Source organism: Tenrec ecaudatus, chromosome 1 (assembly GCF_050624435.1).
Source record: "Tenrec ecaudatus isolate mTenEca1 chromosome 1, mTenEca1.hap1, whole genome shotgun sequence".
Lineage (NCBI taxonomy): Eukaryota > Metazoa > Chordata > Mammalia > Afrosoricida > Tenrecidae > Tenrec > Tenrec ecaudatus.
The window spans coordinates 177163785-177180436 of NC_134530.1; the positions used below are offsets into that span (position 1 = coordinate 177163785).

General features: G+C 47.4%; 1 protein-coding gene and 1 pseudogene across 1 annotated transcript in view; one reads left to right on the forward strand and one right to left on the reverse strand.

The window, feature by feature from the left end:
- The first annotated feature begins 526 nt into the window (after nt 1–526).
- On the forward strand, nt 527–1117 carry LOC142438843 (SIN3-HDAC complex-associated factor pseudogene; annotated as a pseudogene).
- A 1307-nt stretch (nt 1118–2424) lies between these two features.
- RXRG (retinoid X receptor gamma) overlaps nt 2425–16652 on the reverse strand; it is a 50412-nt gene continuing 36184 nt past the window's right edge. The window contains exons 4-9 of the mRNA XM_075540458.1: nt 16285–16445; nt 16035–16164; nt 14238–14370; nt 12187–12278; nt 10808–10913; nt 2425–2686 (exon numbers count right to left, since the gene is read on the reverse strand). Coding sequence (XP_075396573.1) covers nt 2539–2686; nt 10808–10913; nt 12187–12278; nt 14238–14370; nt 16035–16164; nt 16285–16445 — 770 coding nt within the window. The 3' untranslated portion in view covers nt 2425–2538. The remainder of the gene's footprint in view (nt 2687–10807; nt 10914–12186; nt 12279–14237; nt 14371–16034; nt 16165–16284; nt 16446–16652) is intronic.

Sequence of the window (16652 nt, forward strand, 5' to 3'; positions counted from 1 at the left end):
CTGTGTGCCAGGCACCGTATCAGGGTCTGGTGGGGTGATGAGGGGTAAGCAGGACTCCCCTGTATAGTCGTTCAGGTTTTATACTCTATCACCCTAGGAGAAACTGGGCACACACAGCCAGCAAAGATTTGTCGGTTAAATTCTGTGTCTGCTGATGGTAGCAAAGAGTGATGTTCCCAGAGCTCTAGGTAAAGCTTGAGATCTTGTGGGGCTTTTCTCCTGAGGGACCTCTGGGTGGGCTGGAACCGACAACCTTTGGGTTAGTTGCCAAGTGCCTACTCATTGGCAACACCCATGGGGGACTCCACAGCGGTAGATAATCAAAGAGAACAAATTTGGTGTGTGCTGATCTTTTTGCTCATTAACGGTTAATCTAAAAGTCATTTATATATTGCCACCTTTCATCGATGTCCAGGGCCCATGAACGTTCTCATATCCAGAAGCCATCTTCTTGGAGTAGGGGCTTGGCTAGTGCACCTGCCACCCCTCAGGAAGGCTTTTGGAAGACTGCTGCCCAGGGGAAAAGATGCTTGGTTTGCACAAGCCAAAGAAATACCAAAGAAAAGAAGGCTGCTGTCTTTGCATAGCGGAGACCACCGGTTCCGGAGTCACTGCTACCTAAAAGACTTTCAGAGCCATCTGGGGCCGCATGCGGTGAGTTCAGGAGACTGGTGCAATGCCTACGCCCTGCTCGTGAAAAGACGGCAGAAGTTGCCAGCAGGCTTTAAAACAAGAAAGAAAAATGAAATCACGTGGTAGATACCAAGGCGGGGCTCGGTCTAAAGACTACCTTGAGACTAAAGAAAGTGAAAACTGGATAAGAAGCTACCAGGTTAGTAGTAAACGGCAGAAGGAATTTAAACCCCATGATCCTGATGCCCTCGGTGTCACCTCAGGTGCCTCCCAGCCCAGTGTCCTCACTAGTCACCAGTCAGATGATGGCTCAGACACAGAGACGGCTTCTGGCGCTCACAGAACACCAGTGCCCTCCTTCTCCGACCTCCGGGACTGGAGCAGTCAGAAAACATGGTGTGGGGCTGTAGAAAGACTGTTAGGGGCCAGCCTACTGCAGCAGTGGGAAAGCAGAGCCTCTGCCTGTCTCCACTTAGGAGCATGACTGAGGTTCTCGGAGAAGGGCAACAAAACAACAGAGTCCTCTTTCTGTTTTTAACTCAGATGTTTGCCATTCTGCCCAAAGGCAATATGTACAATGGTTTTGAATGGATATTCCCCCCACCTCACCCCCACCCCCCAGTTCCACAAACTTTCAAGCCAGTAGCTACTGAGCATGCTCTTGAAATCACGGTGTGTGTGTTTGTTTTTGTAATTCCTCCGGATGGATGACAGGGGCCAGAGATGGGATTCAGTTGCATGACCAACCATATGTAGTGTTAGTTTTTCTATCGAGGAGCAGAATTCAATTGTCTCAAGGAGCAGTGGGAAATGTTTAGGAGAAGTAATCTTACATTGGTTTCAAAGTATCACTACATGTAAGCAAGCACACTGTATTGTAAACATTAAACTCTCTGGGAAGTGAAATGTACAAGTCATCAAGGGCCATAAAATGAAGGCCAGTACTTTGGGAAGCTCGTTTCTGAGTGTGTTTTCCGGGTGTGTCCCCAGCTGACTATTGTTTGTGTTGGGTGACTGTTGGGTAACTTCCTTGAAAATCGGCATCTTTCTGCTTTAGCTCTGGATTACTCCAGTTGTGATAAAAACCTTAAGGTCTTATCTGCGTGGAACGGGTGATTGATTTGTTGCAAACTATTAGGCTTTGGTTCGGGTTCCCCTTCACTCTATATTCAAGATAAAATTCTACGAAAAGAAAAGAGGGGTAAGGTCAATGAGAGGGTTGAATTTTGGCTGCTTTTAGACAGGCTTTCTGAACGTCGGGCTTTCATCAATGCTGCATGTGGATCTTTTTATTCTAAAATTCTCATGGACAGCCTCTCACTTGAACTTCCCTCCAAAGAGATCTGTTGATCTTATACTAGAAACCAAAACACCAAACTGACCAGCAAGAACAGCCCTGGTTCCCAGTCTCTGGAGCTGCTGCTCCGTGCAGCCATGGCCAGTGGGGCTGAGGGATCTGGACTCCAGCTCTGTCCTCCACCTCCAGTATCTGAGATCACCCCCTTGCAGCACAAGAACACACCCTCTGCTCCAAGCAACGCTAGTGTCATACGTCTCACTTTATTATTTCTTTGTTTACTTTCCATAGCAAGTGAAAAAATAATTTAAACCAGTTATATGTACAGACGTGGGTTAGTTTCCCAAGAACTTCCAGAAAGACCCTCCCTATGCCCCAGGTCCCTCATATAGCAAAGAAGGGCTGCAATTCACATCTGTACAAAACTCCGTCTATAAAAGTCTCAAGTATACAAAGGTTTCCTTTATTATAAGCATCACATTTTGGGAACCGGAAGGGGGTCAGAGTGGGAGCTGGAGGGCAGAGTACACAGGAAGTGTGCAGGGTGGGGTCTCCATACACGCCTGCCCAGGGACAATGCTGGGTGGGGAGGCCGTGGCTGGTGTTGCTCAGGTAATCTGCAGCGGGGTTTCCAACATCTCCATGAGGAAGGTGTCAATGGGCGTGTCTCCTATGAGCTTGAAGAAGAAGAGGTGTTCCAGGCATTTCAGGCCGATGGAGCGCAGGGCTGGGAGGCGAAGCAGCAGCTTGGCGAACCTGTGGAGAAGCCAAGGATGCATGAGGAAGCAAGGAAGGACTTGGGACATCTACTGGCAACTTCTCAACCAACATGTGAGAGAAGAACCAGGAAGGGAGACTGAGGGAAATGGCTCAGAAATGGACCTGAAACCCATCGCTGTTGAGCAGATTCCAACTCGTGGTAGCCCCATCTTTCAGAAGAGAGTTGCACCCCATGAAATTCGTAGGGCTGTGATTCCCTTGGAGACAGACCACCAGGTGAGTCTTCCTAGGTGGATTCGAACCATCACCCTTTCGGTCAGTAGCCGAGCACTCAAGGACGTCTATAAATGGACTAGAGAGGTCGTGAATCTTCCAAGTGGAAACTGCACCCTCGGGCCTCTTCAGAATCTTGAATTCTGTGATCAGGCTCTAGAATGGCCCTTTTCAAACTTCATTCCCAGGGGTTAAGAGGAAGAGTTAGACTGTGTATGTTGATTCTTGACTCTGCCCCTTTCTAGCTGCACATTCCTGCCTCGATATCCCAAAGTGTTGTTGTGAATGTTTACAGAAGCACTTAGAACCAAGGATGGTGGCATGCCTTCCCTGAATACATGTCACTGCTGAAGAACATTCTAGAACCCCCAGTGTACCAGGCCTTATGATGGGTTCCAGGATAAAATCTAAGCCAGGAGGAGGTCATCCATACTCTCGGTCCCCATAAAACTGGGTGCTCTCTCCCATTACGGTGTGTGTAGGCAATGTGATCGATTTATCTCAGTCACCAATTTTTGTTACCAATTCTTATCACCTACTAATTAGACTGTATCTCCTTCTAGAAGGAGTTCTGGTGCTTCTGTGGTCAAGCAAGCACTTGGCTGAAAGAATGGTTGATGGTTGAACTTTTCAGAAGCTCTGTGGGAGAGATGTGGCAATGGCCTTCCTCTAAAGAGTGCAGCCTTGGAAAGCCTATGGGGCAGTTCTCCTCTGTCCGATGGGGGCCACTGTGAGTCAGGATGGACTAGACAGAAATGGATTTGAGTTTTTTCATCGCCAATTTTAAGAGAGGGAGATATAAGGGAGTAAGTCGTGTCTGAATCTGAGAAGCCTGGTGTCTCTTTGGGAGACAATGCACACACCTAGACATGCACACACCTCAAGCACATATGCACACATGCACTCTCTCTCACACATAGTCTCATACATATGTGCTTCCACACTCACATTGATCATCACATACTTGTGCACACATGCACACTCCCTCACGGTAAACTCACACACTTGTAAATGCACACAACAGCTACCAAACACATCAAAAGATGCTCGGGATGATTATTGGTCAAAAAATTGCAAATTAAAACTACAGAGTATGCAGAGATATACTACTTTACTACCTCTAGATAACTTTTTAATTAATCAATAAAAAACGCCAGAAGATATCAAATGTTGATGAGTATGAGGGGACATTGGAACCTTTATCCACTGTTGGTAGGAATGCAAAACAGTACATACAGCCTTTGTGCAAAACAATGTGGTAGGCCCTCAAAAAAGCTGAAAACAGAACTACCATCTATTTCAGTAATTCTGTTACTACTAAACTCACTGCCATCGAGTTGAATCTGACTCAAGTGACTGTATAGGACAGGGTGGAACTGCCCTGGTGGGTTTCTGAGACGGTAGCTCTTTACAGCAGTGGGAAGCCTCCTCTTTCTCCTGGGGAGCAGCTGGTAGGTTAGAGCTGCTGCTGCCCTTGTGTTTAGCAGCCCGATGCTATGGCTCAAGGGCTCAGCAACTCTACCTCTCGGTCAATTCCCCAAAGACTTGAAATCAGAGACCCCAAAGGAGTCTTGTACACTGATGCTCAGTGTAGCAGTACTCCCAATAGCCAAAGCATGGAACCAGTGGCATGTCCCTCAACCGATGAATGGATAAACGCATCGTGGTTTATCCATTTACACATACAATGAAATATCTCTCAGCCAGTGGGAGAAGTGCACTTGGGACCTGCTACAGTATAAATCATAGATGTATAAACTTATTTGCCCTACCACTTCCTATTCATAAAACAACTACTCAGCACTGCCCCCCAAACCAGGCGATTAAAATTATTTATACTATAGCACATCATCCAGGATTATAGCATAGGTATCTGCCCTTTAAGCCCCCCTGGATCACTCCATTGCCCCCCAAGGGGGTGGTAGCGCCCACTTTGGGAAAAGCTTGTATAGATAAGGCTGAAAGATATAAGCTGAGCAAAATAAGCCAACCACTAAAGAACACACATAAGCTTTCAGTTATATTAAGAAAGGGAGAGAAAACAAGAAGAAGTTTTAGAGACCAAAGTTCGTCAATGATTACCAGGAGTTGGAGGGAGCAGGAAAGGAGCTAATGGTGCTGGAGAAATTATAGTGATTAAAAGGTAGGGTTGTGGAGCTGATTACTGTAATTGTTGTCAGTAAGTGGCACACCTATTTAAAGTTGAATTGACAAAAGTTGTGTGTGAAATACATTTGCACCAAACCAAACAAAACCACAACAAGAGAGTAGCTACTGGAGTTTCTTTTGTACGCCTCCTGGGACTTGGTTTGTTGTTGTAGAGCAGTGTTTACCAAAGCGGGCAAAACTGATGCCCAGAGAGGAGTGCTAGCACTCCCTCGGGAGTCCAGAAGGAGCTGCAAAAGCAGAGACCTATACCTTATGCTGGATTGTGGGCTGTGATATAGTACAAAATAAGCAATATTGTATACAAAGTAAATCATATGGTACAAGAGGTTTATTTGTTTGTTGTTCCTGAAAGGGGGCAGCAAGGCCAAATAAGTCTGGCAACCTCTGTGGGATTTATTGATATGACCTCCTGAGACATCCCAGTTAACTGGGCTGATTGCCAGTCTGGCGCTTCTGTTTTATGGTCTAGTTTTCTGTGTAATGTCTGGGCTCTTAAAAGCTGGCAGGTAGCTCTCCAAGACACAACAATTGGTATCGACTCCCCTGGAGCAGCACAGCAAAAGGAAGGCTCAGGAATAGGAGCAGGAAATGGAACGTGTGCTAACTGCCTCCAAGGACAACGGTCTCTTTTGCCAGGAGACCAGAAGGACTGGTCATTGCTGCTCATTTTGACCAAAGATTATATAGACGCATTCTGATCAACAGGGGTCATAGCACATCACAGAATACCAAATTTTTATGGACTCAGAACTTTCTGGAGCCAAGGGGCCAAGCTGAACCTCTGAAGCTATTACCTGGAGATACTGTTTAAAACGTAACTAAAAATGATTCCCCTGTAAAGTGGCATGGCTCATTATCTCTTTTGCCATGACACAAGAAGAACTGGAGATGGCCAGCCCACCAATGCTAATCATTGGCTCCAAGATCCCATAGAAAAATGATGATCTAAAGCAGGGAAACGCAGCACAGAATTTCAATTTTTCATGGGCTCCAGGCTTTAAGGAGCCACAGAGAAGAGATGAATTCCTGCATCTCTTTCCCTGAGATAATCTTGACATATTGAGCAAAAACATGTCCCCTGAAGTCATCTTAAAACTGAACACCAGCTTAGCTTAACCAGTAAAATATATCTGCCTTGCACATTGTGCTCCCTTCGGGACGATGGACATGGGATCAGGTGAGAGTGACAGCTCAGAGTACTAGGTGGGCAGCTTAGGGGCAGCGGTGTGTGTTCAGGAGAGAGGACGGTCGCTGGAAAGGAGACTGAGGCTTTCATGACTCGAAGAACAGGATCGATGTCGCTGCCCTGTCCCTGTAGAAGGGCTTGGAGTGGTGTTTGTTTTGTGGATACAATAGATTCTCAACATCAGCAACAAAATAAGTAAACTGCAATGGCCCTTAATGGCAGCTTTGTCCTGAAATTATATAATGGATTTAGACAAAGGAGATTACTCAAAGTGAGGCTGAGACTAACTGAAAATGTTTTTGCTTCCAGTTGTTTTGTTCGGTTGTGATGGACCTGTTTGTTTTTTAAACTCCATCAAAGCGAACGTCTGATCATAGGTAAATGCTAAATATACCACGCGACTGCTCTCTCCGTGGTCTGTCCTAGATCTGGGGACTCCACAACTCGTGGAAACGGACGCTACAGCCACGGGAGCGCGCTCTTGCCTCGCTCACCTGTAGACAGCCTGAGGGGGCGGGGGCATTACTGCACCTGTAGGCACCTGCCCCGGCACATGCGCATAGCGGACTTGAGGGAGGCTGCCTTGTGGTTAGGAGTTAGGCTGATTCCGCCCGCCAGCAGTTTAAAATGAGCCACAGCTGTGCGGGAGAATGGCTGGACTTTCTACTTCCATAAAGGTTACAGTCTCGGAAACCCACAGGGGGTCGCGCTGAGTCAGCATGGAGTCCACTGCAGCGAAGTTGGAGTTTGGTTTTCTTAATTGAGGTTTGCTCTCTGGCTAGAGAAAGTGAACTTCTGCCCCTGTAACGTGCACTTCCGGAAAGCCTCCACCGAGCGGCAGCCTCTACCATCCAGAAAAGCACCATGACCAGCCGGTGCCAGCATCCCCTCCCACTACGTTCTGCACAACAGAGGGGACCAGCCTTTGCCATCACGACCCGAGGGTCGGCCAACTGATATCTCTGCACCTGCAGACTCCCCCGCAGACACGTGTCGGGGGTCATCCTCTGCAAGGCTATCCTGGGAGATTCAGGGGACAGTGGGGGCCCAGCCACTATACCATTCGAACTCCCAAGCTCTGTCTTAGCCCAGGCGGCAAAGGTGGGCGTCTTTTCCCAGGGCCTGAGGAAACCCAGACCTCTGGACGCCCCTTAGCAGGAAAGCACCTGGCTCTGATGCTTTTACTGTGGTCTCTCAAACCACGTCAGTCAATCACAGGAGCATGCCTGGGGGCACCAGGATACATCCGTGTGGTAAAATATTAGCAAACTAGTGGAAGTGGTAACTTTGTACTTTTAAACAAATTGATAAAATATCTAGAATGGCTGAGGGAGAGGAAAAATAATATACGAATCTATATAGTTTCATATTATATATTAATATACATACACACATGCTGTATATACTGGTGATGTATAGACATAACAGGAATATATATATATATATATATATATATATATATATATATATATATATATATATATATATTCACCACAACTTCTATTACATGATACACATATACACACACAAATGGGCTTCAAAATTTCATGAAAATTAAAAGACAATGGGATTAAAAGACAATGACATATTCCTGCATTTTGAAGTCCCTTGAATATGTTTATATACCACACATAAATATAATCATACAGATGATATGCATTGGTTCATGATGCCTTGTGGGAAAGAAGACGTTATATGATGTGGACACTGTGTGAACACCGTGTTCAAGCCTTGCGGGGCCACTTTTGTTTGTCCTCCTTGCTGCCACTGCAGAAGCTGATCATGGAGGCCAGAGGAATGGACGCAGGCAGCAGTGGCAGTTGAGAGGATGTGGTAGGGTAGGCATGAGCGAAACAGCTCCCGCCCAGCAGACCCCTCAATCAACTGCCCCTGAGACAAAGCTTAAAAGCCCACATGCAGAGCCATGTCCTCCCACGTGTGGTCCAGTGTTACAAGAATCTGGATTTGGGATCTTTAAAGCCATTCACTCACTCACTGCCATTGAGTCAATTCTGACTTTTAGTGACCCTATAGGACAGGGGAGAACTGCCCCTGTGAGTTCCTGAGATTCTAACTGTCGATAAGAGTAGAAAGCATTGTCTTTCTCTAGATGCAGCCAGTGGTTTCAAACTGCTGACTTTGAGGTTAGCAGCCCAGTGCATAACCACTGTGCCACTAGGAGGAAACAATAAACAGGCAGATTTCCCTTAAAAAACAAAACAATAGCTTATAGGACCACAGATATATGCAGTCAGATGCTAAGCACTGCATACTTACATGTATCTTTTACCAACGCCTGCGTTGTGTTTATAATGAGAAGGAAAGAGAATTTTTTTTAAGATAAACAACAGGACGTAGAGGCAATTCTGGGAAAAGGATGCATATGAGGCTGAAATTTCCTAATATCCTTCACACATGTTCTCTGTAAACATGTTTAAGGCTGTTTTAGAATGTGGTTTAAATATTTTGTCAAAATCAGCCAACACAGGGCTGTCTGTTACCACAACTTGTTCAGGGCTCACAGCAGCCGTCAGGAGCTGAGCTGATGATGGCAGCTAAGCTCTCACCCCTTGGGCAGGACTCTTTCACCTCTTACAGGTGTGGAAGTGATGGCCAGGTATCCCATTCTCCTCCCTCCTCCCACCCATCATTGGAACACAGCTGGATTCAATACCCAGTCTCCTTTAAGGACAGCTGGGTAATGAAGATGACATTTTAACCAATGGAAGTGAGTGAAGAGTGGCCGGCCCTTCCAGCTCTTGCCCAGGTGCACTCTGCTCTGTGATCTTCCACTTCCTGGATGAGACCACAGTGTGGATCTTGTGGAATCACCGGAAGGAAGGCTCCTGTGTCCCTGAACGATGCCATAGAAGAGAGCCACTTCCCTGATCCCATCACCCAGCCCAAGACCAATGCACCAGAAAGAAAGACACTTCTGTTATGTTCCAAGGGTGTACTGGGGGGGTTGCTGGTGGAAGCTGAATCTCCCTGACTAATACACAAGGCCTTCCCATTCATTGTTCCGACCCTCTGAAATCCACGCAGTCAGGTTTATTTATAGCCTCAGACTTATTTTAAAAACAAAACCCAAAGCGCGGCCTCTTCTGGACAATTGGAGATGTTGAGTTATGATCCAGAATAATCTGCTTCCTGGAAACTAGACTTCGCAGAGGAATCAAAACCACTTGTGAGAACAGGAGCAGGTACAATTAGTCCTGAAGCCAAAGAGGTCCATCCTCAAGACAGTTCTCTCAAGTTTCATTTTCGGTTTTCTGTATGATATTAGTCCCTTCTTTTATCTTAATAACTTGAATTAGCATAGGAAGAACTGGAAAACTTGTAATTGGTATAATTTGGGGATTTAAAACAACATCAACAACAACAAAATAACACCTCCTCTGCTCTGTGGCCTCAAACCAACGTCCTCATGTTTTTTTTGAATTGAAAAAAATAATTTTATTGGGATCTCATACAACTCTTATCACAATCCATACATTTATCAATTGTGTCAGGCACATTTGTACATTTGTTGTCCTCATCATTCTCAAAACATTTTATTTATACTTGAGCCCTTGGTATCAGCTCCTCATTTTTTCTCCTCCCTCCCCACTACTTCCCTCCCTCATGAACCCTCGATAATTTATAAATTATTATTATTTTGTCATATCTTACACTGTCTGATGTCACCCTTCACCCACTTTTCTGTTGTCCATCCCCCAGGGAAGAAGTTATATATAGATCCTTATAATCGGCTCCCCCTTTCTACCCCACCCTCCTCTCAGCGATGATCCTGAAGGGATCATCTGTCCTGGATTCCCTGTGTTTCCAGTTCCTATCTGTACCAATGTAGATCCTCTGGTCTAGCCAGACTTGCAAGGTAGAACGGGGATCATGATAGTTGGGGTGGGGGGTGGGGGAGGAAATATTAAAGAACTAGAAGAAAGTTGTATGTTTCATCGTTGCTACATTGCACCCTGACTGGCTCGTCTCCTTCCCGCGACCCTTCTGTAAGGGATGTCCAACCAACGTCCTCATTTTTAACTGAGGAATCCAGACTAAAGCCAGCGTGTGGTCGGAGGCCACACAGATGACACCAGTGGGACCAATGGTATAGGCACACGAAGGCCTATACTGCGCCCAGAAAGCACTGGAGCTATTCAGAACCCTGCCTGAGAACAGACAGACCTCAGCTCACACCCTACCTCCACCACTTACCGGCTTTCTGACCTTACCAGCAGGATACTTCACCTTTCTGAACCCTGGGTTCTTCACTAGACAGTGGAGGTAATAAATAACAGAATTCATTCATTCACTCATTCATTCATTCAACACTCCCTGCTTTAGGCTCGGGTGTTAGAGGGGAGATATGACCTCTGACCTGGTTGTGTTAACATTTGAGAGACTCTCAGCCCATGGTCAGGATCACAAAACATTTGGAAAAGTCTAGACAGTGGCCTCTGGACATCAGGTGCTCAGTGAAGGGGGTCAGAGGGGGAGTTGATATTACCATTCTTCCAGCACTGCCTCACCTGCCTGGCTGTTCCGGATACTTCTGCTTGGTGTAGGCCTCGAGCGTGGCATACACCTTCTCTCGCAGAGTCTCGACCTCAGATGGGTTGGACAGACCCTTGGCATCTGAAAAAGATGTCTGATTCAGCCTCTGGCTCCACCCTTCAGAGCTTCCCTCCCACAGAGGCTGCCCCTGGTCACTCCTCAGAGTCCTCCGAGTCACCAGAGAGACACGGGATGGGGACAGTTGGGAAAGAAACAAAATCCGTCCTGTGCACCCCTCAGTTCTCTTTCTGTGCCCAAATGACCCCCCCAAAAAACAACAACAACAGCAACTCCAGGGCAAAGATGTACAACTCCATTAACAGTCAAGTGAGCCCACCACTGGCACTGACTGTGAGAGCCTCATTTGACCCAGGACATGCTAGGAACGTCCAGGTATTTGCATGTCTGGTCTATGCTAACTGTGTCCCGAGGGGTGAGATGGAGTTCAAAAACGTGATCAGCATGTGTCCCCACTCAACGGGCTAACTGCCTAACCCAGGAGATGAGACGCATGCATCCATGCCGGCATGACTCTGAGAGCGCATTCTCCTTGACCCACAGCTGCCCTTGGCCAAGCTCCCTCCTTGATGTGCTCTTCTTCCCTGGGTCTCCAGGTCTCTCGTTGGGCTTGCTCCTCGTTGACAGAGGCCTCTTTACAAGTTTTTTGTCTCCTTGCCCTTTCAGTGCTGGAAAGGCCCAGGCTGCGGTCAGTCCTCAGCCCTCTGCCCTGCTCAGTATTTACTCACTCCTAGCTAATCCTATGCAGACACACAGCCTTACATGACAGGCATAGGCTGACAATTCTCAAATGTCTAATTCTGGTCCTGACTTCGCTCCTAGTTCCAGACTCACCCAGCAATGGCTTCCCGGGCAGATCTCCTTGTTCACCAGCTCTCCACCCCAGACTGGAATGTCCCACACAAAGCCGCTCCCTGCACACCCACCCTCAGAACTTGCTACCCCCTCGAACTGTCTTCATCGCGGGAAATGAAAACTCCCTTTCCCAACTGTTTGGGGAAACAAAACAAAACCGCCAAGACTTATACTTCACTCTTCATTGCCCATTTTCTGTCCAGCCCACCAGCAAATCCCATGGACGCTATGTGAACATACACCTAGAATATTGACCATTTTACCACCTGGAGTACCCCGAGACCACTGTTATCACTCACCCTCCCCACCTGCCCCAAATATGGCCACTCTACAGCCAATTAAAACACTTTTCAAGGTGACTCTAAGGAACACAGCTGGTCCTTTGTCCTCTGGGAATAGGCTGGCTTCGCTGCCTGCCCTGGGCTCGAGGATGAGAGATGGGAAGACATTGAAGGCTGGGGAGAAACCAGGGCACAGTTACCTGGGTTAAACAGCACGATGGCTCGCAGGCACCCCAACTCTGACTTATCCATCTGCATATCCTTCATTTTGGAAACCAGCTCCGTCAGAACTCTGTTCTCAGGAAACAAGGACCATCATGAGGCCAAGAACTGATCAAATGAATTCAGTCAATATTTAACACGCATGCCCCGCCCTCTGGGCACTACTAGGTAAGAGTGGGAGATGACGAGGATGTAGTTCCCCACGGCAAGGAGCTCACAGTTAATGAGAGACACAGACATAGAAGTTACGAGCAGTAGCACAAAGCTTCGGTAAATAAGTGCCATGAGCCACATCTGGGACAGCACCCTGAGAATGATAGAGAAGTGTGGAGAGGGCTGGAAAGGCATCCTGGGACTTGACGTTAGTAGAAACGCACCATAGGAAGCAGCGTAAGGGCCTCGCACGCAGCAAACAGGGAACAGGGAGAGATCAGTCATTTCCACGACTGAGTTCATCTCTATGGGGTGCGGAGCAGAGTGTGGGAAGGGGCATCACATTGGTGATGAGGGTAGAGAGAGGACGTGGGTCTCTGGCAGTGGGGAGAGAGGCTGTTCCCCACCCTCTCCTTCTCTCTACCCAGTTCTCCATCCCTTCGCCCCCCCATCTCACCTCAAATCATTAATCTCTATTCATTTCATTCAGCCCTTTATGTAAATAGCTTATTTTGTCTTTCACAGCTTTTAAAACACAGAATCCCAGATAGGTTGTCCCTCAGTGATCATTAGTGATTTTCGGGTGTGAAGTTCTTAGAGCTCTTGTCATAATCCGTACACATAACCATTGTGTCAAACACATCTGTACATATGTTGTCATCATCTTTTTCAAAACATTTTCTTTCTGCCTGAGCCCCTGGCATCAGGTCCTCATTTTCGGCCCCCTCCTCCCACACCTTCCCTTCCCCAGGTCCCCTTGATAATTTTTAAAGGTTTTTTTCATGTCTTACACCAACTGCTGTCTCATTTCACCCACTTTTCTGCTGATTGGTTCCCCCTTACACTCCCTACCCCCTTACCCTCCTAGTATTGCTGCTTCCCTTATTGGTCCTGAGGGGTTTATCTGCTCTGGATTTCCTGTGTTGTGAGCTTTTATCTGTACCAGTATATATATTCTGGTCCAGCCAGATTTTTAAGATAGAATTGGGGTCATGGAATTGGGGCTGGGGGGAGAAGCATTAAAGAACGAGAGGAAGGTTGTATGTTTCATCAGTGCTATACTGCACCCTGACTGGCTCTTCTCTTCATTGTGGCCCTTCTATAAGGGGGTGTCCAATTGACTACTGATGGGCTTTGGGTCTCCACTTTGCCCTCCCCCTTATTCCCATTGATGTTCTTTTTGCTTGTTTTGTTTTGGGTCTTTGATGCCTGCTACCTGATCCCATCAGCACCTCGTGATCACACAGGCTGGTGTGCTTCTTCCATGTGGGCTTTGCTGCTTCTCAGGTAGATGGCCACCTGCTTATCTTCATACCTTTAAGACCCCAGACGCTATATCTTTTGATAGCCGAGCACCATCAGCTTTCTGGTGTGAAGAGTTTTACAAGGGTATCCTGCAAATGCCCTCGGGCTGTCGCTAAGCTGGTTCTACATCTACTATGGACCTCTCCCAGGGATCCTGGGCTGAGTCTAGCCCATCTTTCTTGGCTTCCTGAAGACAGACCTGGGACCCTCTTCCCCAGTACCAGACCCTAAGATAAGCTGCTCAACTCTTTAATTTATTAGATAATATACTATGACCCAGTCTCTCCTATGAAAATCCATAGGGACCACAGGTTCTCCCATCTGCTCAGAAATTCTGCTGGTTCTTGACTATCTCTTTGCAATCGCAACCTTTCTTTTCATCGATTTCATCTTTCATTGGCTCATAGTCTCATCTGTTTAAAGGCTCTGCTTCCAGTTATGTGCAAGTTGTTTGGGCTGTCAACCCCAGGTCTCAGCATGCATGTGTACACATGCGCGCGGACACACACACACACACACACACACACACACACACACACACACACACACCCTGGAGGCAGAGAGGAGGCACCTGTCAAAGATGGAGCCGACCCCAGCACTGTGAGCGCTGCTCCGGTGGACGTGCAAGCCCGTGGCTAGAAGGATTCCATCCTGCACGGAAACCGAGCGGTGGGAGAAGGATGCGATCAGCAGCTCGTTCCACCCTGCAAGGAACAGAAGGAGCCTTGAGGGAAAACCAGCCCATACAGAGAGGGAAGTCCCAAGGGGGTGCAAACAGGTACCCCGCTGGTTGCTAAACAAAAGGTTCAAGTCTACCCCAGAGAAAAGTCCAGTGACCTACTCCCCAAAAAAGCAGCCATAAAGACCCTGCGAAGCACTGCTCAACTTTGACCAGTCACCATGAGTTCGAAGCAACTTGAGAAAAGTGAAGAAAGAAAGAATTAGAAGTCAAAGGAAGTTAAGAATCAGTTCAAAATGATGTGCCTACATAGTGAGGAATCTAAGAAGAATACTCCTAGCTTATAGTCAGCGCGCGCACACACACACACACACACACACACACACACACACACCGCCCCCTGAGTCTCTCTAATGCAATCTAGAGTGGCACCTTGCGGACAAGGACTCTCCCACCACCTCCCACTGATCAACAAGGATCCTTGGTGGTGGGGTGGATTACCCTGGGTCTTAACAACATAGCCAGCAGTTCAAATCCACCAGTTGCTCTTTGGAAGAACGATGAGCCTGTCTGCTCCCATAAAGATTTACAGGCTCAGAAACCCAAAGTGGTGGTTCTACTCTGCAAGATAAATTCACTATGAGACAGAACTGACTCCACGGCGGTATGTTCAGTTTGAGTTTTGAGAGTCACTCAACAAATGTAGATTGAACAATTCACAGACGATAGCGTGGAAGCTGGTGTGGCAATCTACTTGCAGTCTCTGGCCCCAGGACCCGACAATCGAGTTTATTTATTTGGCATCATTTGGTAGCCCTTAGCAGAGCCTGTTGCTTTCGGTGGATACTATGTTAGCTCATTGTCTAACTGGTTCCCATGCGTAGCCAATCTTCATGAGATTTCCCTGCTGGCTCGGTGACAAAGAGGAGACGTGGCATATGTCAACGGGCTGCACAGTGTTTCCGAAGTAGGAGATGAGAGAAGATAGCACATAGGGTCTTAAAATAGAAAAGGACCTTGGAATGTATCAAGTCCAAGTGTGAACAACAGGCTCTGGCTTCCCCGACCTCATCTGTGAGTTGGGAATATAGCTAATGCCAATGTCAGAACAGTTATGGGAAGAATTACTGCCACGGATTAGTTCCAATAAAAATTATTTAGCAATCGTTAAAAATTAACATTCATATTTGCGAGGAAAAGGAGCCCTGCTTCTCCATTAACAGAAAATATTTCATCAGGGACTGAAAGGTTCTTGGGAAGGCGATGCGAATTTAAGGGCCTGTAAAACATATGCCTGCATAACCTCAATAGCTAGCCTGGGTTCCATTCCAGAGCACCACGACGGAGGGACGAGTGCAATCAAGCGAGTCGCAGGAATTGCTGGTTTTCTGCTGCGTATGAAAGTCAGGTTTGCCCTAGGCTACAAGGCTATTAAGTGCTGTCGGGAAAAATGGCCCCGTTAGGCTTGCTCAAAGCACGGTTGCCAGGATCCAATCTGTAAAAAGTGCGGTCTCTGCAGAGTGTAATCACGCCATGCATAGGAAGATGAGGGGAACCTAAAAGAACATCCCCCGACCGGGTTCTCCCATCGCCAACATGATACAGAGCGTGGGTGGTTTCTAGTTTACCCAACTGCTAGGTTTAGGACCCAAGTGGTGCCAAGAATCCAGGAATTCCCAAATGCATTACCTGCCCGGAGCAGAATGACCTGGTCCTCCAAGGTGAGGTCTGAGAAGTGGGGAATGCGCTTGGCCCATTCAACGAGGGTGAAGAGCTGCTTATCGGCCGCGTGACATATGTTGGTGACAGGGTCATTTGTCTGGGAAAGAGAGAAAGTACACTGAGGGACAGGGCTTGGGACCCTAAAAAGCAGACCGCCCTTCCCCATCCCTAATCCCATGCCAGACATGAAAAGTGGTGGCCGTCGAAGACCACATACCGAGTTCTCCATGTTCATGTCACCATAGGATTCTGTCTTTGGTTCAACAGCAAGTTCGGCTTCTAGAATCCTCTCCACAGGCATGTCTTCGTGGCCGCTATGGGCAGCCTCTGCCTCACTCTCTGCGCGCTCCCGGCTCCTCTGCCTTTCTTCTTGCACCGCTGGCATGTAGCAAGACAGAGAGGGGTTACCAAGACAACCACGGGAACGTTAGTGACCTGCCCAAGCCTCACCTCCCCCATCTGTAAGATGGGGATCACCACGGGACTGAATCAGGGATGGTGCAAGGTTGCAAAATGATAAAACAGGCAGAACTAAGGGTCCACTCATCCATATTAGTTACAGTTCATGATGGAGACCGCTCTTTA